Source organism: Vanessa cardui, chromosome 23, assembly GCF_905220365.1.
Source record: "Vanessa cardui chromosome 23, ilVanCard2.1, whole genome shotgun sequence".
NCBI classification, from domain to species: Eukaryota; Metazoa; Arthropoda; class Insecta; order Lepidoptera; family Nymphalidae; genus Vanessa; species Vanessa cardui.
The window spans coordinates 1,119,296-1,143,584 of record NC_061145.1 but is presented as its reverse complement, the minus strand read 5'-3'; the positions used below and the strand labels follow the sequence as shown (position 1 = coordinate 1,143,584).

At 33.2% G+C, this 24,289-nt stretch overlaps 1 protein-coding gene across 1 annotated transcript in view; it reads right to left on the bottom strand.

Moving 5' to 3' along the window:
• Positions 1 to 2,807: 2,807 nt before the first annotated feature.
• LOC124539849 (sodium-coupled monocarboxylate transporter 1) overlaps positions 2,808 to 24,289 on the bottom strand; it is a 34,587-nt gene continuing 13,105 nt past the window's right edge. Inside the window, exons 2-10 of the mRNA XM_047117206.1 lie at positions 19,214 to 19,428; positions 12,090 to 12,232; positions 10,028 to 10,230; positions 9,157 to 9,288; positions 7,655 to 8,014; positions 7,223 to 7,353; positions 6,379 to 6,629; positions 5,533 to 5,672; positions 2,808 to 5,000 (exon numbers count right to left, since the gene is read on the bottom strand). Of these exons, the coding sequence (XP_046973162.1) occupies positions 4,646 to 5,000; positions 5,533 to 5,672; positions 6,379 to 6,629; positions 7,223 to 7,353; positions 7,655 to 8,014; positions 9,157 to 9,288; positions 10,028 to 10,230; positions 12,090 to 12,232; positions 19,214 to 19,421 (1,923 nt within the window). The 5' untranslated portion in view covers positions 19,422 to 19,428 and the 3' untranslated portion in view covers positions 2,808 to 4,645. The remainder of the gene's footprint in view (positions 5,001 to 5,532; positions 5,673 to 6,378; positions 6,630 to 7,222; positions 7,354 to 7,654; positions 8,015 to 9,156; positions 9,289 to 10,027; positions 10,231 to 12,089; positions 12,233 to 19,213; positions 19,429 to 24,289) is intronic.

Below are 24,289 nucleotides of genomic sequence, written 5' to 3'. Positions count from 1 at the left end.
CTTCTCAGGTCTGAGGTGTTAAATTCCGACCCGGTGGTAGATTTTTGACTATCAATAAGTAAATGTAAACACATGTAAACTTCTATTTTTAATATAGATTTTTGACTTTGACTTAACGTTGACTTTACTTATATGACTATATGTATGTAGTGGTGCTTGCCTTGGTTTGAACCCGCAATCATCGGTTAAGATACACGCGTTCTAACCACTGGGCCATCTCAGCTCTTATCATTCATATGAGTTTAGTATTCCGTAATTTAAATCATTTGTGATTAATCTGCATTTATTTTTAATTCAAATTTGACGTTTATAAAATAAATATATCCTTGATTTATTCATTCATTCAAATATATAAGATTAAGCCCAGTTTCCGTGCGTCCTACGTGGCTCGTTTTGGAAGTATTAACATACTTTAACAAACTGAAATTCAAGGGTTGAAATCAGCCCAACCGTTTAAACTTTAAAACGTTTAGACCATCGTATAGCTTTAACGGAAAACTTGTAAAGCTTGTCATCCACTGGTTATAAGCAAAATATATACTTCATTTAATATGGAGTGATGAATGTATGTAATATTCGAATAGAATGTAGAATTTTATATTCTAGAAGTAATGGCCGTAATCGATAAGACGTAACGTTGCTACACGAACGCATCCGATGCTGGTAATTATTTTTTAAGCATTTTTATACAATGAATGTCGAAGCGTTTTATTCGCACTCTTGAAACAACGAACATAATATTATAGTACACGAATGTGAGCTCAAATTAAATTGCCTCGATCCTTAAATTTCTTCATTCTCAAAACCGAACAAAAAATGTCCTAAAACATTAAAATACATTTATAAAAACTACTTGGAACGTATTGATTTTCTTGACCAATGTTCTTTAGTTGAATGTACTTTCCGAATGTACTTTCCTGTCCGTCTGCTACCACCTGGAAAGCAGATTCAAGACTAGCCATATAACGCGTTACGTAACGAAGTTATCATTATAAAATAACGCAAGATATAAGGATCAATACTAACAAATAAGTAACAACTGAACAAATGAATGAATGGCACTGTGAATACCTCAACTAAATACGAAGTAGTTTGAGAAATCATACAATATTAAAATAGGATACAATACCTATTTATTAAATTTTAATTACGCATATAAATCGATTTTATAAATTTCGCGCGAAAAAGGATATAATTATATGAACGAAATTAACCTCATCATTATATAAAACGGGTAATATTTCATGAATGTAATTATATTAAGGCCACAAACCTTTGTGTCGTGTAACAGCTAACTATATTCAATAAAAAGTAATTATAAATGTCACCGAACCGCGACAAAAGCCAGTGGCCAAAACATTAACCCAAATTGTTAATCATGAAGCATCACTTAGATTTGGTAAGGTTATAATCTCTTACACTTAAGAAATATGTGTTAGATCTTTTGATCGTTACCGGACACTGTGGACAAAGGGTTCCCCCAAGAAATCATCAACGGTATATCTCAAGCGACCCGTACCTAGCTCCTTCTCAAACCCTAACAAGATTGTCGGTATACCTTGAAGGGTAACTTAGGGTTCATATTTAGCTTCTTGGTTGCAATTCAAGATCTTTTCTACATCAGCCGTCGGTTGTACGTGCCTAGTGCTCCACGGACCGCCGCTATCAATCGACAATTATGACTTTTATAATTGTGATATGATTAATCTTACATATTATAAAAAAAAGTCCCCCGACCGCGCCTGTCTGTAAGTTCGCGATTAACTCCAAAACTACTGAACGGATTTTCATGCGGTTTGCGGCCACTAATAGATTGAGGTATAAGGAAGGTTTTGGTATATAATTTATTGAGGTTATAGTGTACGCACGAGGAAATAGAACGACAATTATTAAAAAAAATATATAAATATAAATATTAAAAAAAAAGTCTATGTTAACGTGTGCGAAACCAGGATGCTTGCTAATTAAAAAATAATCACTAATCCTTTTCTAGTCGGCTAGAAATAATCTATTCTAAAATCAGTTACACCAAGTATACTTAATGATAGTTTTTGATAATATATCGCGCGTCAAATTCAATGGAAGTTTGACCAAAATGTCTTATGCAAATCTTGGGGACAGTTGGCTCGCTTTAATGAAAGCCTAATGGCTCTCATGACCTACATTTCGTATTCCCCTACAACTACACGTCATAATAATATATAACATTGTTTCTTGCGGTTTCGTCTGCGAATAATGAATTCGGAGCGATATTGCTAACGATGGGGCTTTACTACGTGAATTTTACGGATTTAATCCTGGCCTGACGTTGCAGAAGCTTTGGGCATATTTTTTATGATAGTTTTAACTGGTGATAGGTGTCACCACCGTCCATTAGTGTTAGAGCTGTAACAAATATAACCAAACCTTTAATTGTTAATGCCCCAACATTGAAAGCTAATATGTTCTGTCGGTGGTAGCTTTTATTATTATTCCAAAAATGACGATTCAATATTCCCTGATAAAGCTTGTTGGACACGCACGCACTTCACGCTTAAACCGCTGAACTGATTTACATGAAGTTTGATATTTAAATAGTTGTATCCTTGGCAATAGGCTACTTTTTTAAATGAATCCCTAGAGGCGGTAAAGGGTCTGTGTGCTCTAGGTAAAGTTTTATAAATTTCGTGTCGGGAAAATCCCGGTTTAAGCTAGTTAAGTAAACATTGAGTTTGATAGTCAGTATGTCATTGATTTTTATTGAGTTTTTACGATAACTCAATTAAAATTTTGAAGTTGTTAAAAGTAAGGATAAAAAAAACGACAAATGATTTGTATAGCATGTATTTCGATCATTTATCTCCAGTTTCTGAAATACTTGTCAAAGTTTGAATAACGAATTTAATTTTAATCTTTAACATCATTGGTCTATGGCTTTCAATGACGTGATCAGCGACCAATCAGCGTCCAGTATCCAATTCGTCTATCTGACTTTAAAGTTTTTCAGAAACTGGTGATTATACATTCATTTACAAAATATAAATACAATATCTACAAAAATATTCTCAAATCTCATACGTTTTCTAATACTGCGTACTATCACATAAGTACATTGTTTATATTATTATCACACGTTCAGACTACACAAAGGTAACTTATATTTAGAAACATAATACTTTTGCGTCAGAAACATTTCACTCAAGCATTACATGCAAACGTTGCACTCAGTATCGATATTGAAATTTGACTGTTATCCCCAAAAGTTTTCACTCATGGATAATAGGTTAGATAACTTTCGTATCTGTAAGTATCTGTTTTATATATGTAGTCTCCTATACCGGATGACAAATGACAATGTTTTTTTATATAAAATTGCTAATAGCGTTAGATTATAATCTACCTCGGTCTACTGTAAACATTCGACTGATTATGAACGTTTATTCGATTTATAATGAAACAGATACAATTTCGTTAGTTCATAATATTTCGATTAGTTTTGGCCAGACTTTTTGTAACTTAACTTAAACTTACTTCGATAGATTGTAAACTACCGAATAATAATGCGTTCACTTGTAAACAGTATGTTACAATTCACAATCTATCGACAGATCACTATCTCGCGAGACAGATTATAATCTAACGGTATTTACAATTTTACGGTGACGTTTATATTTTTATTTGATAATTGTACTACCCACTGCACAGTGTAGACAAAAAATATTTACACCATTCAAGAGTTCACCATAGCAATTATTGGTATTATTATACACAAAAGCAGACGATTCTACTAAAACATTGTCACTTAATCGTAGTCAAATCGTTGATTAATAGTAATAATTCCGATTCGACTGCCGTTTCCATATTCCACTAACAACAATCCAGTTACAGGTGAAGTTGGATCGGAGAATAATGATCGTATCAAAACATTTATAAATAAGTAGAATTGTGAGGAATAGTCAAAGTTATAATAATAGTAGAATTGACATAATCTGACGGTTTTTTTTTCTATTTTTATATAAAATCTAAAATATTTATTCTTATCAATAACTTAATATGTATGAATCATATTTTCTTAATATAAAACTTAGTATAATTAAGATTACGATAAAAATAATTAGATATTAATAATAATAATAAAAAGGCATATTCCTCCCATTCATATTTAAATAACACACAGTTCGAGGCACTTAAATTCGGGTTACTTTAATCTATATACATACATAAACCTATTACAAGTTATTCTATTATCACAACAATAACAAATCAGGGGCATAGGGTGGTTTAACTACGTTAACAAAAAGCCCCTGATTTAGGCTATTAGCAGGCTGGGCCTATTTAATTTTGCCTACTTATACGTCTAAATAAATACTTCGTGTTTTAACACGACACATTTACTCACGTAACAATTTACTAAAAATCTTACAAGGCACATTTTTAGTTGCAAAACCTAAATTACTTTTTATATTCGACTATGTTAAGAGTTATAAACTCTTTAAGTTTAATAGCCCCTAGTTTATTTGAATTTACTAAAAGCTGTACAACGAAACGGTTAAAGTAAGCATTTGCGATTCTCACATAATACCTAAGACTTTTTCCAAACAGTCCAAAAAATCATTAAAATTGGTAATATCATACTCTTGCTAATATTTATTACAATCAAATGCAATCAAAGTCTTGTCCTGACAGGGAAAGTTTTTCTGTCATACGTCTCAAATAATCTACTCCCATTGGTTAAAAATATAGCTGGTTGTTTATCTTCGACGACCGTTTCGTCAGTTTTGTCAGAAGGCTCCTTTTCCTCTGAAACTTTTTCTTCCACTTGCTCTGTAAATATTCGTTTTCGACCGGGCATCTTTCGACCGATTTTCGCCACTAATGGATGTAAAAGTAGCTCGTCGAATGCGTCCTTTTCTGTACCAGTTATGAGGCCGACGATTACTCCAACAGTGACACATGTTACTGTACCAATAACTGCGTACCACATGTAGGATACTGAATACATTTTCATTAATGCTGTGAATCTGTAAACATAAAAAAAAGATTTTCATGATGTCATAAAATTGTATAACAACGACCCACGTGGTCGAGTAATGTGTTCACTAGTTTTCATGGGTACGCTAATATGTCCCGGGGTCAATTCCCGGCCAAATTGATGTAGAAAAAGTTCAAGTTTTTTTGGTGCCTGCCTGCCTTCTGATTTTTCATAAAACTAGTACTTTAGCTCCGTACATTATGACCAGAGCAATGTATGTGATGTTATCCAATATTTATTTATTTATTATTTTTGCCTAAATTGCCGTAATAAATCATAAGTTATAAAATGAATTTTGTCCAAGGATTTTGAGTTCAAAGTTTTGGGTCAACCATTGAATTAATGTACATAATTTACAATTCAATTTGTTCTTTAAATTAAAGTAAAATATCGACTGTAAACAAGTGGTGAACGAGAATCACTTCTATTAATTGCAGCAGAAGGCTCAAAACTTCTCCTCAAAAACGGAGGGTTTGCGTGTGTATTACTCTATATTCCAAACATGTGATGTCATTACTTACACAAAAGATTCCTTTGGTTTGTAAGGTACGTGAGTGCTGTCTAATACTTGTAGTACTGGAGCGAGCTGAGCTAATGTTTGGTTCACAACTACTGGTAGAGCCTTCGGACTTAAGAGGCTGAGTGTTGCATTTGGACAATTCTGTGAAACAAAATTTTATAAATTAAAATAAGGTCACATAAGAAGATTTTAATTGGTGGTAGGGCTTTATTAGATAGCAGCCTTACTTAGTATTCTGGTTTAAAGTGAGTATACCAGTGTAACTACAGGCATAAAAAATGAAACACTTTAGGCACCAAAGTTGGTAACGCATTTCCCTGTAAGGATTGGTTAATATTTCCTACTCGGGTAAAATCTATAGGCGGTAAAGACCACTTACCACCACTATAAACAAATTATATTATTGAAATTGTGATCATTAACTTTCAAAAAGAAATAATAATGTTACAGTTGAATTATATATGGCACTAATATGGAATGCGATTCGATTAGCCATGGCATTTTATACTACGCGAAACTCACATTATAATATATATGTCTAATAAAATCCCAAATCCTGTTTACAAAAATAAATTATTATTCACTGTCGACCCGCCCCGGCTTCGCACAGGTGCGACATTGATACTAAACATACTACATAATTTGTTTATTGACGACATCGCATTAGAATCTTTCAATATTATCAGTATTTCTTCACTATATTGTCCACGTATCATGTACAAAAACCTTCCTCTCGAATCACGCATCAAAATTCGTTGCCTAATTTTAAAGATCAAAGCATACATAGGGACAGACAGTGGTTAGTGACTTTGTTTTATACTATGTAATGATGATCGTAACAGCTTACCTCAACAGATAGAGGCAGCATAGCCACACTATCGTTAACATACAGCAGCCTGCCCGTCGCCATCCAAGCCGTGATGAAGTGTGACGACAGCATCCCGCACAGCGCGCCCTTGCCGTTGGCCATCGGGAATATGGCGGCCAGCAGGAACACGCCCAGCAAAGCGCCTGAAGTCGCGGAAGTCACTAGCAGAGAACCTTCTATTACTCCTCCCACCATCCCCACGCAGAGAGAGAGGCACATTATTGCTATCGCTGTAAAATAAAATAATTCATCATTAGTTGAGAAAGGAAAAAAATGAACGAACAGTCAGATTAAAAGTGTTTTCTGAATCACGCTAAAGTTTGGTTTACCCAAATATATATAGATAGAGGACTCTGAAAATAAATTACAGGTCTTTTGGAACGTTGTGTTATATTGCAGTTACGTAGTGGTAACTTCCAACATTATTAATGAATGCTGTGCAGTGTGCACATACATAGTTTACTTGGTGGTAAGGCTTTGTGCAAGCCCGTCAGGGTAGTTTCCACCCACTCATCAGATATTTAACCGCCAAACAATATTGCTTAGTATTGTTGTGTTCCATCTTAAACGGAGAGTGGGCCATTGCTAGCACAAGAGATTAAAAATCTTAGTTCCCAAGGTTGGTGGTGCATTAGCGATGTAAGAAATGGTTAATATTTCTTACAACTTCATTGTCTATGGGCGTTGGTGACCACTTACCATCAGGTGATCGTGCTCGTTCGCCAACATATAGGATAAAATATACGTAAATATTTACAAGTAGTGTTTATACTTGCATCAAGGTTTATAACTACTAAATTTTTTTAAAAAAATAATGACTTACAATAAACAATTCCTATAATTTTGATGATCATTAACTGTTGCTTGTCGTTGATCCCTTTAAACGCCGGCGCCTGCGACACGAAGTCTTCCCACGTGACGGTAGATATGGAATTCACATTTGAGACCAGAAAACTGAAAGAAAATTTTACTTGAAATAGAAAATAAAACTTGCATAGAGACTATTTCACAACAGATATTCCCCATAATTATAGTGTAGCTGGTTAAATTGTACATAATTTATTGTATTGGTTAGTTTGGTCTTGCTTGACAACAAATGTTATCAAAACCGATTCAGTGAAAGAGCAACAGACATTTTAGGGGTTAGTCTCGTTTCATACCAAATTATACCAAAATCTATTCAGTGAAAGAGTGGCAGAGAGACACAGAATAACTTTCGCATTTATAACAACAATATAGAACATTATCAACTCACCTTAAAGCACCATTAAATAGACTGCCCAAAAACAATCCAAGCATCCCAGGCAAAAACGAGAACTGATCTTGAACATAGAACGGTAACACTTCATCTGGAGCAACAATCCTTCCAGACATCAAGGGATCACAATATCTGTACACAGCATAAAGGGCCATACCAACGACCCAGGATAGGCTGAATAAGACAAATACAGCTGGGACGTTAGCCAACAAGGTTCTCTTGACCCTGGTTTCACTGGACATGGAGCAGTAGCGCTGGACGAAAGTCTGCTGGCAACCGTAAATTGACACCGACATGAACATCTGCCCGACTAGCGCTGACATCGTATCCACTCTTACTGTTGGGTCCCATGTGAAGCTGGAAAGATAATTTATATCTTAATACGATAGGCATAGAGTACAATATTTCTTAAAATTATTCTGGAATGAATAACCAAGCTGATGAGCACGAGGTCCCACAATAATAGTTTCTAGCTCGGTCATTTTTTTTTATTCGTCAGGTAACCTGCTCGAAATTCTGACAAACTTAGACCCCAATATAAATAAATCATGTATTGAGCATCAAATACTATCTCGAACTTGAGACCTTAACAAGCCAGTGCTTTATAAACGGTCAAATCAATTAAAAACGTACCTTATTTTATCTATTGTATCTTTACAATACAAGATTTTAAATTAAAATGGTTATTTTTATTATTACTGATACCATCTTACCTTAATGATACTATCTTTAATTACTCTTTAAATATATATATTATTCTCAACGATTTATAAATATATAAACAATTTATAAATATGCAAGAATAACACAATGTAAGAATCTCATTATGAGATTGTTTTAATTGTAAATTTATTTATATTGTAATCCTCATACACTTGTAAATATATCTCCTTAACAATCATGGTATTTTCCGTCCACTTATATAGAAACAACAACAACAATATCAATGTTGAGAATGAATATCTATTTGTTTAACGAAAAGTCTTTATAAGGCTTAAAACATGTTCACTTTCCTATTTGTGAGTGTGTGTGAGTGTGTGTGTGAGTGTGTGTGTGTGAGTGTGTGTGAGTGTGAGAAGTAAAGTAACATAAGCTAAAACGGTTACGCTCCTTGAGGCGACTTTTCCCTCTCTTTCTCTTCGAGTCTCTCTTTCTAACTCTTAATCATATACGTCTTTAGGTAAAATCTATTTAATACGATTTTATAAGATATATTTTTTAGGAGATATAATACATACAAATATAATTATATTTACATACCATGACTTTATATTTTTAAATGTTGAAAAATAGTCACTACTGAGTTTCCTGCCGGTTCATTTCGGTAGAATCTACTTTTCAAACCGGTGGTAGCTCCACTAAATATAGTTGTTAAATGACGATTCAAAAGTGCTTATAAAAGCCTACTTGAATAAAGTATATTTTGATTGATTTATAAGATAACATTTGAACTAATTTTTTGTTAGTTTTAATTCACGTTGAATTTTTAAAGTACTTACTTAAAGAACTTGAATCTGTTCCCCTCCAGATTATCGCTGATGACCTGTTGTGGTCCACCAGCTGTCACCGTCGCCTGGATTATGAACGCAGCGCTAACCATCACCATCGCAAGCGTTTGGATAACATCAGCTCTGAAAGTGAAGGAAGTGGTAAATATTTATTAAAATGTACAGTTTCTTACATAATACTTATTGCTGAGTGTGTTTTTACTAATGTTTTAGGGGATAGTTGTTATGTGTTAAGCATATGATAGAAATTCTTGATTTGGTAACCTTTCATTTTAAAGAAATGTTATCAAAATCGGCTCATTAATTTGGCAATGAATATACAATAAACAGACTAGTAATTTTTTCATTTATAATCTTAGTATATATTTTTAATCTATACCTATAATTTTGGCCAGAAGGTTATAACTGCCATCCCAAAATTACAGTGAATGTCTAATGTGATGTGAAAGAGAAATCATTTTCGACTTAAGGCCTTTTTTCATTTTAAAAAACTACTCTGTTAATTATTTTTAGCAGTATTCTTTACGCTGTCCATACGCGGCTACACGTGGGTTTTAAGATGTTATGTATCTTGTATCTGTTATTTCTCAAAAAACTGACCACCATATTGCAAATTAATAACATTACACTAGTACAAGTGTTCTTATGCAGGCACAAAGTTCATTTCATTTTAAATGTTTCAATGATTTAGACTACCATGAAAGACAAAAATACAAAACAAAAAACGTACGTACAACGTACACATGATAGAAGACAAACTTTTAAAAATATGCCTTTCTCTCTTTGCCGTATATCCTTCTCTCTCGTGTAACAAAATTGGCTTATACGTAAAGTATCATTAACATCATTCAATATCACTCACCTGATAGCAGCTGCCAGACCGCCCAGTAGATTGAAGACGATGGCCACAACTGTCAGCGCAGCGGCTGATGCCCAATGTGGCAGCGCCAGTACTGCATGCAGGGCCACAGTGGGAGTGTACACCGTCACTGCCAGATTCAGGGTCTGACGGAGGAGGAACGTAGCCGCCGCTAACCGTCGCACCCAAATCGAACCGAATCTCATCTACAAATGATAAGCTTGTGTTTTATTATATTCCAATAAATAATCTTTAAATGAGATGAGATGTTTCCTCGCGATGTTCGAATTCGAGATGAATTATAAACAAATTAAGCCCATGAATATCATGGTGCTTGTCTCGATTTGTACCCGCTATCATCGGTTACGATGCACGTGCTCTAACCACTAAGACATTTTGCCTCTTCTATCTGTCTGTTTAAAAAAATGCAGGATGATGATACACATATTAAAAGATATTTAAACACTGATGATATTCTTCAGATCGATTTCAGTCACAGAGACCAATTCAAATAATACTAATCAATACAAACGTACTCTTGTAATCTGATGGCAAGGGAAATCAACGACAGGAAAAGTTTCGAATTTTTCTCAAGACCACAAGTGAGCATAAGAGTGCACACATCTAACTGTGAGTTGATACTGAGAAATTAAGTCCGAAAAACTCAAATACATTTTTAATCTCATTCAATCGAAGACCTCGGGTTCTGAGGCCTTGTATCTAACCAAAAGTCAACGAATTATTAAGAAAAATGCCTGCTCAAAAACACGATATAATGTGTTAAATAGTAAGCAAGTGTTATGTATCAACATATCGTTATAGGCTGTACAATAGGCTGATTGATTGATTGATTGATATCGCTTTAAAGCGATTAATTCGATTCAGAAATAAACAATTGCAGCAATTTTTAATTTCACATTTGTAATTTCAGAGTCTTGTTATACTTCTATATATTGTGGAAGTAATCTTAGAAAAAAATGATCCAAATTCAATTTTTGTTCACTCGTAGGAAGCAATATTCCTGAGTTCCATACTATTCTGTTCTATACAAATTCTCATTCTGCTCGCGGTTTAGTAGTTAACGTCAGATGTTAAATATAAGAAGTAGCCTATAACATTCTATGGAGTTCAAGCTTGCTAAACCAAGTTTCATCAAATTTGATTCAGTTCCGCATTTATAACATTTGTATAAATCATTTCTTTATTAATAAATTGTACTCGTGCGAAGCTGAGATAACTCGCTCGTCTATAACAAACGAAAACCTAACACAGAAACATAGCTTATCAAAGTGAAAGACTTAATCATAGATGAAATTATGTCATGACGTTTTCATTCGTGTGGACCGAATTATTGACTTGTATCAAACGAATTCCAACACACTTACTCAGCCGATATGCTTAATTGGCAGAGGAACGGATTAGCAATCGCCATAATAAGCTATAGATTTTTCACTTCGAGTATTGAATTAATCATTTTTAAATTAATATAAAAAAAATCTGCTTTTTTTTGCTGTCCTTACTTTTAGTGACACGCACACTAAGACATCACTATTGACATCACAAATGCAATATTATTATAATTAAACGTATAGGAGCTCGTTTATGTGATTGAGTTGATCAATTGATACTGAATAGTAGATTTTCATTACTAGTGATACGCACACACGTATCAATCAGCCATCTTATCAAACTTGAATCTTATATGTTGAAAGAAAGCCTGTGTTACTTCTATATAAAGAAATTTCTAATAAAGAACGAATTTTAAAATCTTAGTGATATCTTTTGGAAAATTTTGGAATAAAAATGTATGGATTTTTTTTTATGTTGGACTAGAGTTGGCCAATTGATTCAACTGATGGTCCACCAATGCAGATTGTTATTGGCGCCGTATGAAATTTTCTTATAAAACCAATGCAATACTGTGCCTGTAGTTACATTGGCACACTCACCTTCAATCCGTAACACAACAATACTAAGTATTGTTTCTTGACGGTAGAATATATGATGGGTGGTACCTATCCAGACGGGCTTGCCCAGTAAAAAAAAGTGTAACAGTAAAACTTACCTGAAGATACTCATACACGGAGTTCGTGCTGAGCCGGTAATACACCGGTATGAAAATCCAGCAGACCAAGGGGAAAGCCAGCATCATGCCGTACAGTGTCTCCCACATCGCTGATCCATAATACACCATTTCTGATGGGAATCCTGGAACACAATAGTTTATATTTAATATCGAGAAAAAAAAATAAAGAGCAATTTTAAAAAGATGTGCCTTGTGATTTTCAAAATCAAAATATACTTTATTCAAGTAATCTTACAGGCACTATTGAATCATTTAACAAATTATATTAAGTGAAGCTACTTCCAGATCGGAATGCAGATTATATTACACAAATAGTATAGAGCCTAAGAAAGACACAGGCTACCTTTTTGTTTGGAAAAAAAGAGGTAAGACCTCTTCTTTTTACTAGTTATAGTATCAATGATTGATATTTTATTCAATTAAATATTTATTTCTTGAAATATTGTTATTTTTTATATGTGATTATATTGCGATCCGTAACATAGATGTATCCATCTATTACGTAATAAATGTCTGAAAACTATCTCAGATCAGTTTTGTAATTCAGATTACCAAGATCAATAATATAAAATCCAAGGAAAAACACGAGACAAGATTATAAAGAAATCCACACAACCCTAATTAAATTATAATCCTGAACTTTTGATATCCACGTACAAACATCAAGATATATCAAACTACAAAATTCAATCAAAATAATAAAGAGATACCTCAAGGTTAACTTGTTTGTAGCAATTTTAAAGGATAAATGGGTCCAGTAATTGTATTGTAAAAAGTGTATTTTTTTCATCTTATAATAACAGCGCCTAAGAAGGTTATTGCTTATGATTCAAAAATAAATTATATAATTTTATACAAGGTTCAATAACACCCAACATTTGCCTATATAAATAATAATTAAAAAAAAAAGCATTCAACTGTCAAGTTTAGAAATAGAACAAATTTAAGCGTCGTCAGCGTCTTGCGTACATCAAAATTAATTCAAATGAACAAACAGGATCGCATTGATCGGGCTTCATAGCATCATGCATGCCCACGTGCGAAGTATGAAATGCGTATAAAAACACGTGATTATAAAAAAATAAGAAATATAACACCGTCTTGTTACTTAGTAATACGATATTTAAATACCATAGCATGTGAATAAAAATTCTGAAACCGCAGTAAGTTCATGAGAATACTGTTTTGTTATTTTTGTTCATAAGCTGCTTTTTTATGGTATATGTTGGCGTACGAGCATATGGGCCACCTGATGGTAAGTGGTCACCATCACCCATAGACAATGACGCTGTAAGAAATATTAACTATTCCTTACATCGTCAATGTGCCACCAACCTTGGGAACTAAGATGTTATGTCCCTTGTGCCTGTAGTTACACTGTCTCACTCACCCTTCAAACCCGAACACAACAATACTAAGTACTGATATTTGGCGGAAAAATAACTGATGAGTGGGTGGTACCTACCCAGACGGGCTAGCCCAAAGCCCTGCGTGAACGGTAACACTAAATGATTTATTCTGTTTAGATAAGATTTTAAATAAAAGCCTTTATCATGATAATAACTTATTGTATATCGAAAATTTCTACGAAACTTTTAGGATTCCGTACATTGCCAATGCCAACGTTGGGATATGAGTTATCATTGGACCCGTAGCCACCCTGGCTCACACAACCTTTAAACCAGAACTCAATATTACCAAGTACTAGACGCGTTTACTCAAAGACCATAAAGTAATTTAATTTCCTTCACTGAATTTAAAAACCATTTAAACTCCACACAAACGTAAATGGAAGTCTTAGATATAAACGTATACATATATTTAAATATGATCTCACAGGGTATAAGTACAATCTTTATGTAAGCGTGAAATTAGTCTTTAATTCTATATATAGAACGGTTGATATTATCGTGTCATAATTTTTTCATAGTGCTATTGGATTTTACAAGAAAGGCTTTCTGTTATAAGTTTTCAATAGCTATGGTGATATGATACTATTATATAATGACCTACCCTAAGTCGAGAATGGTCATAGAGATACAACAGCAACAACAACAACAACAGCCTGTAAATTCCCACTGGTGGGCTAAAGGCCTCCTCTCCCTTTGAGGAGAATGTTTGGAACATATTCCACCACGCTGTTCCAATGCGGGTTGGTGGAATACAAATGTAGCAGAATTTCTATGAAATTTGTCACATGCAGGTTTCCTCACGATGTTTTCCTTCACCGCAGAGCACGAGATGAATTTTAAAGACAAATTAAGCACATGAATCAGCGGTGCTTGCCTGGGTTTGAACCCGCAATCATCGGTTAAGATGCACGCGTTCTAACCACTGGGCCACCTCGACTCATAGAGATACAACAAACAGAAATTAACAGGTAACAGTCTTTATCTAAATTGCTAAAGACCTAGATGTATATTTTTATAATAAATAAATACATTATTCATACATTACTCTGATTCCAATGTAAGTAGCTAAAGCACTTGTGTTATGGAAAATCAAGAGTCACGATGGTACTACAAACACTCAGACCCAAGACATAAAACTCGAACCCCGGACCTCGGAGTGGCGTACCCATGAAAACCGGACACACCATACGACCGCGGAGTTTGTCTTGCTAATGATGGTTAAGAATTACACTTGAGGTCCCTTAAAAATAGTCTTTTGGGAGGAAAATGACCGATGCACTTCTTGTACTGGAACACGTTTTCATCATAAGCTGGTCTTTAATCGAAGAACGTATGTTCAAATGCACAAGCACTTACTATTCATGTGTCATTAATCATTCTCAGAGAAATGAGCACCTGCATGTGTCTAATAAAATCTACACACACTGTACATGTGTACAGTATGAACGTAAATTAAATAGTTTACTTTATATAATACAAGTTTGCCTACGGATTCTTCATCCGCATATATAGTATTTATTATTTAAGTTTTGCTTTCAGCAGTCGAACAAGGTGATAGCAGTAAGTAGTCTGAATTACCTGAGTTTGTATATAGATAGGTACAATTTTGCTGTCTTCAAATCTATAGTTAATAGGTATCTTCTAGGCAAGTGTGCTACATTGTAGATCATGTTGATGCCTAACATCAGGCAAGACAATGGTCAAACAGTAGCCTATCAAGGTTACAATAAAAAAATATTGACACATTGTTATAATAGTACACTTATTTAGTACAAGATTACTGTAATTGGTTATCAAATATCTTTTTATTTCTTCTGTTTCTTCTTTTTATTGGTGAGTACTTTTGAGATACTTTGTTTATGTCAAATGTCCGATTTTCTAAACTAACTTTCATTATTTTTTACAAGATTAAATTGAACATACAATAAATGACCAAGATTGTTTAACAATGTCATTTATATGTATAAATATGTCAATAGTACGACACTGTAAATTTAACATACATATATACACATAATATTTATGCGGTAAGTCACACGAACTGTAACGAAATTTTCTAGAAATCGTTTTTCATTCACTGTTATTTACTTTCATTACTAATTATGCAAATTTACCGTTAAGTATTGTATAAACGCGTATTAATAATAGTATTTCAAATGATTCATTAGACGTAAACATTGATCATCACATATTTGTTTTCTCGGGTTTTAATGAAACATAGTAGTAATCTGTATGACTTTGAACTTGTACGTAAATAAATTGACATGAAAAAAAAAAACAAAAAATGAGGTTATTTTTGTACCAAAGAGCATTATGCTTTATGTTTAAGCAAAATTTATTTTGTTTAAATTGAATTATTTTATAAAATATGAGACTTAAAATTCCTAGTATATATTTATAAGTAATGCATAAATACATTTATAAGAAAGTTTGATTTTCATTGCTTGTCATTATTATATAAATACATACGCTTTTGTGTTTTGAAATTAATTTCTTCGAATAGAATTTTTTTAATTTTTTATGGTATAGGTTGGCGAACGAGCATATGGGCCACCTGATGGTAAGTGGTCACCACCAACCATAGACAATGACGCTGTAAGAAATATTAACTAATCCTTACATCGTCAATGTGCCACCAATCTTGGGAACTAAGATGTTATGTCCCTTGTGCCTGTAGTTACACTGGCTCACTCATCCTTCAAACCGGAACACAACAATACTGAGTACTGTTATTTGGCGGTAGAATTAGTGATTAGTGGGTGGTACCTACCCAAACGGGCTTGCACAAAGTTCTACCACCAAGTAATCCTATAACGAAACGTTTAAATTCTTATCCACTAATTTTATATCAGTAGTCCAAAAATAAATTTGCAGGTTTCTAAATTCAAAAGTGACGGACTCATACAAACTCTTAACTCTTATTTCATCCCCTTAAGGGTAGAATTACCAAAATTCCTTTCTTAGAGATTGTCTACGCAATAAAACAATCCTATTCGCCACGGCGTTGATGATTCAGTCAGTCAGGACTTGTTATTTTTTATATAATAAAGTAAAGTAAAATAACAGCCTGTACATTTCCCACTGCTGAGATAAGGCCTCCTCTTCCATTAAGAAGAGGGTTTGGAACGTATTCCACCACGCTGTTTCAATGCGGGTTGGTGAAATGTACATGTGGCAGAATTTCGATGAAATTAGACACCTGCAGGTTTCCTTCATCGCCGAGTATTAGATGTATTATAAACACAAATTAAGCACATATATATATATAGTGGTGCTTGCCTGGTTTGAACCCGCAATAACCATTGGGCCATCTCAGCTCTATTTTTTATTTATAGATGATAAAATATATCCTAAGTCATAAAATATTTATAAGCAAATATGCGCTAAGTCTGGTGGGGTAGCAACGTAGATTTTCAATTAGATCTGCAACAATGTACAATGAATACAATTCATATTATAACAATAGAATATATTATTGTTTTGTTCAATTGCATAGGCGTTTGTTTCAGTATATATTGTTTAGAACTTTGTCGGCAAGGCTTTGTACAGGTCAGCCTTGGCTTGTGTCAACTATATTATAGCTATTGCACTGTTATATATAAATACAACTTTGCATTAACAGTCCGTAAATTTCCTACAACTGGCCTAAGGCCTCCTCTCCCTAGGAAGGAATAGGCTTGGAGCATATAACACCACGCTACAGCAATGCTGGTTGATACACATGTAAGTTTCCTCACGATGTTTTTCAGCCGAGCGCGAGATGAATTATAAACACGAATTAAGTACATAAATATTCAGTGGTGCTTGCCTGTATTGGAACCTAAAATTATCTGTTAAGGTGATCGTATTCTATCCACTGGGCCATCACAGCTTGTAATATAAACACATTGTAACGTGATGTTCCAATTCATAGCGTCAGACAGTTGAATCAAACCAATGAGAGCAATATCTTAGGTTCTATGATTTGGTTAGTGTTGTAAATGAAGAAAATACTTTGTATTCTCTATGTTCTATGCTGTATTAATGTACCATATAGTACAGTACCGTCTTTAAAAGCCTCTTAAAGCCGACCTAATTACTCATATTGTAAATTTTCATTTCATTTTATTCGGTGCAATATATATTTTTTTAATTTTTTTTTTTTTTACATATTTATATGGAATAGGCGTTTGTCTTCCATCTCACCTGATGGAAAGTGTAGATGAAGACGAAGGTGGTACACGCCCATCCAAAAGAAACCTGTTCACTCTACTCTTAAAGGCTCCGGAGTTCAATTTATCAGGAAAAATAGACGCAGGCAGGTCGTTCCAAATCTTAGCGACTCTTACCAAAAACGAGCTGACAAATCGTTTAGTTCGACTTTTGGGTATGTCAACAATGAATGGATGAAACTTTTGTCTGCGCCTAGTTATCCGATAAAGGAATGAAGATGGTTCTATCAGTTCAAAAAAGCCTTCGAGCACTCTCCAAAGTGCATCCAACAAAAAACATATAATATCTCGATATATCTTCGATCTACGTGAAGTAAGGTCATTACGAGCTATATATGTGAAGTATGTTAAGATTTATAAAACAACGTTGAATATATGTTGACACTTATTAATTATTTTTTTAATAACAAAACTTATCGAACAAAAACATATTATATATTTTTTCTCTTCATTTAAAATTCTGTGCTCAGTCTGGTTTTTTTTTAACAGAACCAAAGACCTACCGTTTTTCAGCCACGTCGAAAATCATTAAAATACAGCGAATACTTCTTTTTAAATTACGCTAACGATTTTTATAAAGCTTGCTATAATTATATTCATCCTAGTCGCTCCTTGTGGTTTTATCTGCGGTTAACGTTACTGTTCCGCCTCTTTGTTCGTAGTACGTTTGATATAATATAAATCAACCCTATATAATATATATGTATATATAACCTTTCTTAATGAATATGATCATAAAATTGCTTGCTCATATTTGGTTCTTGATTACGAGATTGACGCTTTTAATGAAACACGTTAGATCCAAAATGTCAGTAAAAATATTTAATATTCCTGTATCATAAAACATTCTTGTGGTGTAGTGGTAGGGTCGAGTGAAAACCTAGATAGAATAGATAGATAAAGATATTCTGTCGTGAAATATAGGATTGTTGTGTTCTAATTTGGGTGAGTGGACCAGTGTAACTGCCAGCTTAAGCGACGTGCTTGTTTACGAGTTATAACTTTCCTATGTACACACACTCACTTCAATTTCCAAAATTCGGACTGTTCATAGTCATATTATTCATATCTTTTGATGCCATATATAGCATACCCACTATATATATGTATAGTATCCCATGTTCTATGTTTGGCCACATGGAACAAACACACAACTTATGGAAAATGTTTAGACAATGAAACTCTGCCAAATTTTTTTTTTACTTGACACGAATGAAATAAATGTGCATGATATGGCACCGTGACATTAGTGCCGATTATCATGGAAAGCAATACCATTTATCAAATATCAATTTAGAAATTGATAATTTATAATAATTCTGAGGTCTAGAGAGCAAGTTTTAAAATGTGCCATATACATTTTGCTGCTGCAGTATCCCAAAATTTAAATAACAGTAGTTTTATTGTACTGAATTATTAAAGACAGAGTAGTTGAGTGTTGTTTATGGTTTTTTTAATACTAAATTAGTTAACAACTTACCCAAAAAAGACCGAACTCCCAATGTCCCTCTGGATACAGAAAGTATCATGGACAGAGTTGATACGCCTCCTCCAGCAAAAATATAAGCTCTCTTAGCGTCACCTCCAGCCGCCGCGTCTCTCTTCCTCCTCCAGAGCGGTGCACATGACGTCGCACACACAAACAATCCAAACACGAGGCATTCCCACACTAACCAACCCGTATTCATTTTGTATCTGAAACAAAGAGTAATAACCGTAAATATAATTATACAATACACATTTTTTCCTAGATGGCCCAGTAGTTATAACGTGTGCAACTTTACTGATAACTGGAGGTTCAAAACTGGGCAAGCACCACTGAGTATTCATTTTTAATTTGTGTTTATAATTCATCTCATACTCGGCCGTGAAGGTAAACATCGTGAGGAACCTGCTTGTGTCTAATTTCATAAAAATTCTGCCACAAGTGTATTCAACAAACCCACATTGGAACAGCGTAGTGGAATATGTTCCAAAACCTTTTCCACAAACTTAGAGGAGGCCTTAGTCCAGCTGTGGGAAATTTTCAGGCTGTTGATGAGACATATTATTCGTTGTGATTACGTTATGAATAGCAAGCTCTCAAATATTAATGAACATCGGACGATTTTGAGTGAAAAACAAAATGTAGAAATATTTACATACGATCGGCCGATTTCAATAATACGTTTTTAAATCAAATTATTTTATTACTTTTTTAGTGATCACTTTGAAGTCGGTGTTATTTTTTTTAAAAAATATTTTTTAATAAATAAATTTACAATGCTGCTTTTACAACAATTAGCCTAAATCTAGGTATTTTTTTTCTATAAAGCATTATTTTAATGAATAGTAAGACGCATCTATTATTTTAGTTTTAATAAACTTTTTAAACTTAGTAAATGGTAAATTGATTATATTTCTTGATATTTTATTATATATGCATAAACCACTGCCCAAAAACGTTTTCTGTGTCGCATGGACACGGAAAGTTAAAAGTTTATTAAAGTTTATTATATATATATATATATGGAATATTTTTGTATATATGTATGTTTTCATGAGAGCTCTTCCGCGCCATGGAAGTATATCGTATCTGTATCGAGAATGAAAAAAGGGTTTATAGTAAGGAATGCCACAAAACTCGGTAATGGCTATAATGAAACCTTTTCACAATTATAATGTAAATTTTACACACATTCCCTTAGTGAGTTAGGTCTTTCTATCCACGAGGCTGAGACTATGAAACGCTGTTGTGTTAATGACAACACTGAAAAGTGTTCAATATCAACAATGATGGCATTGTTGTGTTTCATGAATACCGTCACAAAGGTGATTGTTTACATCTCTACGCTGGAAAATACCGACGATATTCTCATTTAACTGTAGTATCTTAAAGTATTAGCATAAATTTAATCAATTGTTAGTGAAAAATTAAATTTAGAATTCATGCAAATAATTTCATTCATTATCATAAAGTTATATATAACTACTATAATTATGGCGTTGACTTAAAGAAAATTAATGAAAATATTTTTGATTTAAACATTTATTACTGTATAATAGAGATATATAATACATACATATTTTAAATGTAGTATGTAATGTTTATAACATTAGTGAGTAAATACTTGTATGTAAGTTTATGACTGCACCGCCTACCCCGATGGTTTTAAAAATCTCTCTCAAAATTGGATTGTCTCAATGAGATAGCTTACTAGCCCTGAGTATAATACTTATAAATTAATATTTTCAAACTATGTAGATACCAACTAAAATAAATTGTATCAAACGTTATTTGTTTACATAATAACAGTATTTTTTTTCTTTTTCGATTTAACGCATTTAAATAAATGCTTGTTTTCAAAGATTTTTACTATTAATTTCTTATTGATTGTTATATTTTGGCAATCGGACAATGCCCATTGGCTAATTGAATTAAAACTAACAAAAAAGTATCCTAATTATAACAAACGAGATAGCAATATACGTCAGTATTCATTGTATATATCTCAAACGACAAACGTCAGAAATATAATGACGATTAAATAGTTTTAGCAAAAAAACAAAAACAATTTTTAATTTCAAATAAGAGCACACGTGTTTTATTTGATTTATTCTTTTATAATTATAATCATTGTCAAAAAGACTTATGGGACAATTATGAGCCATTTGTTTTATTTATTCACTAAAACGTGGAAATGATAAATCAAATATACAATGTCTACATATTTTTAAGCAAATTAAAAGTTATGTGTATGTAACTTATTTATTGTGTGTTCTTTGAATATAAATCATGTTGATGTATATGTATACTATCATATGCATTGCATAATAAAATACCATATCACAAAAACTTAAAACCAACGTTATGATTATGTAATACTTGTATCAATATTATTTGACCGTTTTAAATTTCGAACGTATATGAGTAACATATTTTTAAAGATTAAAAAGTTTTTATATTTTTTTAAAGTAAGAGTAAAGTAACAGCCTGTACATTTCCCACTGCTGAGATAAGGCCTCCTATTCCATTAAAGAGAGGGTTTGGAACACGCTGTTCCAATGCGGGTTGGTGGAATGCACATGTGGCAGAATTTCGATGAAATTAGACACATGCAGGTTTTCCTTCACCGCCGAGCACGAGATGAATTATAAACGCAACTTAAGCACATATATATGTATATAGTGGTGCTTGCCTGAGTTTGAACCCGCAATCATCATCCTGTATTTATTTAAAAGATACACGATGACGACCAGTACAGTCAATAAGTATGAGCCGAACTTCTTCTGATCACGCCTCTGTTGAAGGATCACATCAGTGGCCTTGATTGAGTTTGACATCGCAATCATCGGTTAAGATACACGCGCTCGAACCACTGGGCCATCTCGGCTCAGGGCAGGTCTAAGAGACGTAAAGTGTCTCAATACTTAACACAAATTTCTGGGCAGTCATTATGTACAATTCACAATAGAAATATAATAATTGTAATTGCATACAAACCAACAATTTAACGGTACGTAGTCACATTAAAACAACCGATTGTTACGAACGATTTAGAGTAATTTTAGCTTTGCTCATCTTTGAGGATATGTTCTTGAATGTATTTCGAAACTGTTCTGTATAATGACTCTATTTCAAAAATGAAAACCGATCTATAATATACGTACGAACTTACACTTGACAAAAAAAACACCATCAAATATTTTCCTGTGAAAATAAATCATAATAACTAGTGACCTGTCCGGCTTTGCATGGGTACAATGCTGATACTAAATATACTTCAATGTTTGTACACAACGTTCATAGCTTTTTAATCTGTAATATATTCGAAAATATTCATTTAAATCACATGCTTTAAAAAGTCACAATGATCTTTATTATATTTACAAGATAAGGATTAATGCTTGTATGTAGTTGTATTGGCTAAAATTAAAGATCTAAGCACACAGGGAGAAATAGACAAAAGGAAGCAACTTTGTTTTACACAACGTGGTATTTGAACTCAATTAAAAAGTTAAACTAGTATTTTTTTTTTAAGTCTAATGACGCTGAAGGGGTAGTGGACTGTCTAAAATAAAAACTAAAAATATCTAAATCGTTCCTAACAACATTCTTCCTAAGAATTGTGAACGGTTTTCAGTTTACCATCTTTCGTGGTATTTCGATTAAAGAGGGACATCTATTTGGATAAATTTTTCCACTACTGGGCTAAGGTCTCTCTTTGTGAGGGTTTAAAGCTTACAACACAAGAATGAAACCTGCAGAACAGAAGACGAAAATGATGCGATGAAAAAAGTCGAAGCTACGTAAACCAAAATATCTCTTCATGGAAAATTAAACCGTATTGCAATGATGTAAGATATAAACTAATAATAAGTCACTAAATTTTGTCATATTACGTATTACGTATTCGCATTTTTATACACTCATCATATTATTTTATCAAAGAAACGAAATAACAGGCTATTAGTATGGCATTGAGAAAGTTTGAAGTTTACGTTAGCACACTCTTTCAATACAGGTTGGTGAAAATGTCAGTTTTTCAGTAATTACTAGTAATTGATTATCTGGGTAACAACATATTTAATACTTTTTACTAGCACGTATTTGAATGAAGGTTTTGAGCACGAATCTGGATGGATATAGAGGTAGGGGACGACCAATGAAACGATAGATGGATTGTGTTAAGGTGATATGGCTGGAAACGATGTTACTTGTGAGATGACGTCAGATAGGGAAGTACAGAAGAAGACGTTCTGCACAGACTTCAAGTAAATTAGAATAAGGGTAGAATGATGACAAGCACGTATTCCAATCACAGAGGAAAACAAAAGACTATTTTTAATTAAACACTTTAAAATATAAAATTAATTTTACTTCACGTATTGTTATTACAGTTTCTTATTATTCCAATTATAATATTAATTAAACGTAAGTTAAACCTCGAGCACACTTAGTGCATAATAAAGTGCGAACTTTGACCGACGCATTATTAATTAAAAAAAACCTTTGATTTGTTTATATTCCAGTTACAGTTCAAGATATGACTTGTAAATAAAAATATTTTTTTATAAGGAAAAATATGATTAAAAATGTATTTATAATTATGTCATTGCAACCGCCTACTTCGCGTAAAGGTCGGAAGTTTATCGGACTTTGAACGAATTTTTGTAACTCAAAGCTCCAGAAAGTCTTTAAAAATATTTTTATTAAGACAATAAATATTTCCTCAAAGGGAGATTATCCTATAAGCCAGGCTACTTTAATTGTACTTTAATAAATACTAGCGATCTGCCCCGGCTTCGCATGCAATGTTAATTCTATATATGATGCTGATCATACATTTTTTGACCAAACTATTTGTTTCATATCTTTATGAAATTCGACTTACAATGATCGATGGGGAGTTTTATCATTGTATCCCTTTCGCTTAATAAATTTTCAGCTTCATACGAGTTTAAAATTTAAATTTATCGATTTAATAAAATAATAATAAGTTTAGTAGGGCTTTGTAGGTAGTACCCTTCTGGGTAGGTACCACCCACTCATCAGTTTTTCTACCGCCAAACGACA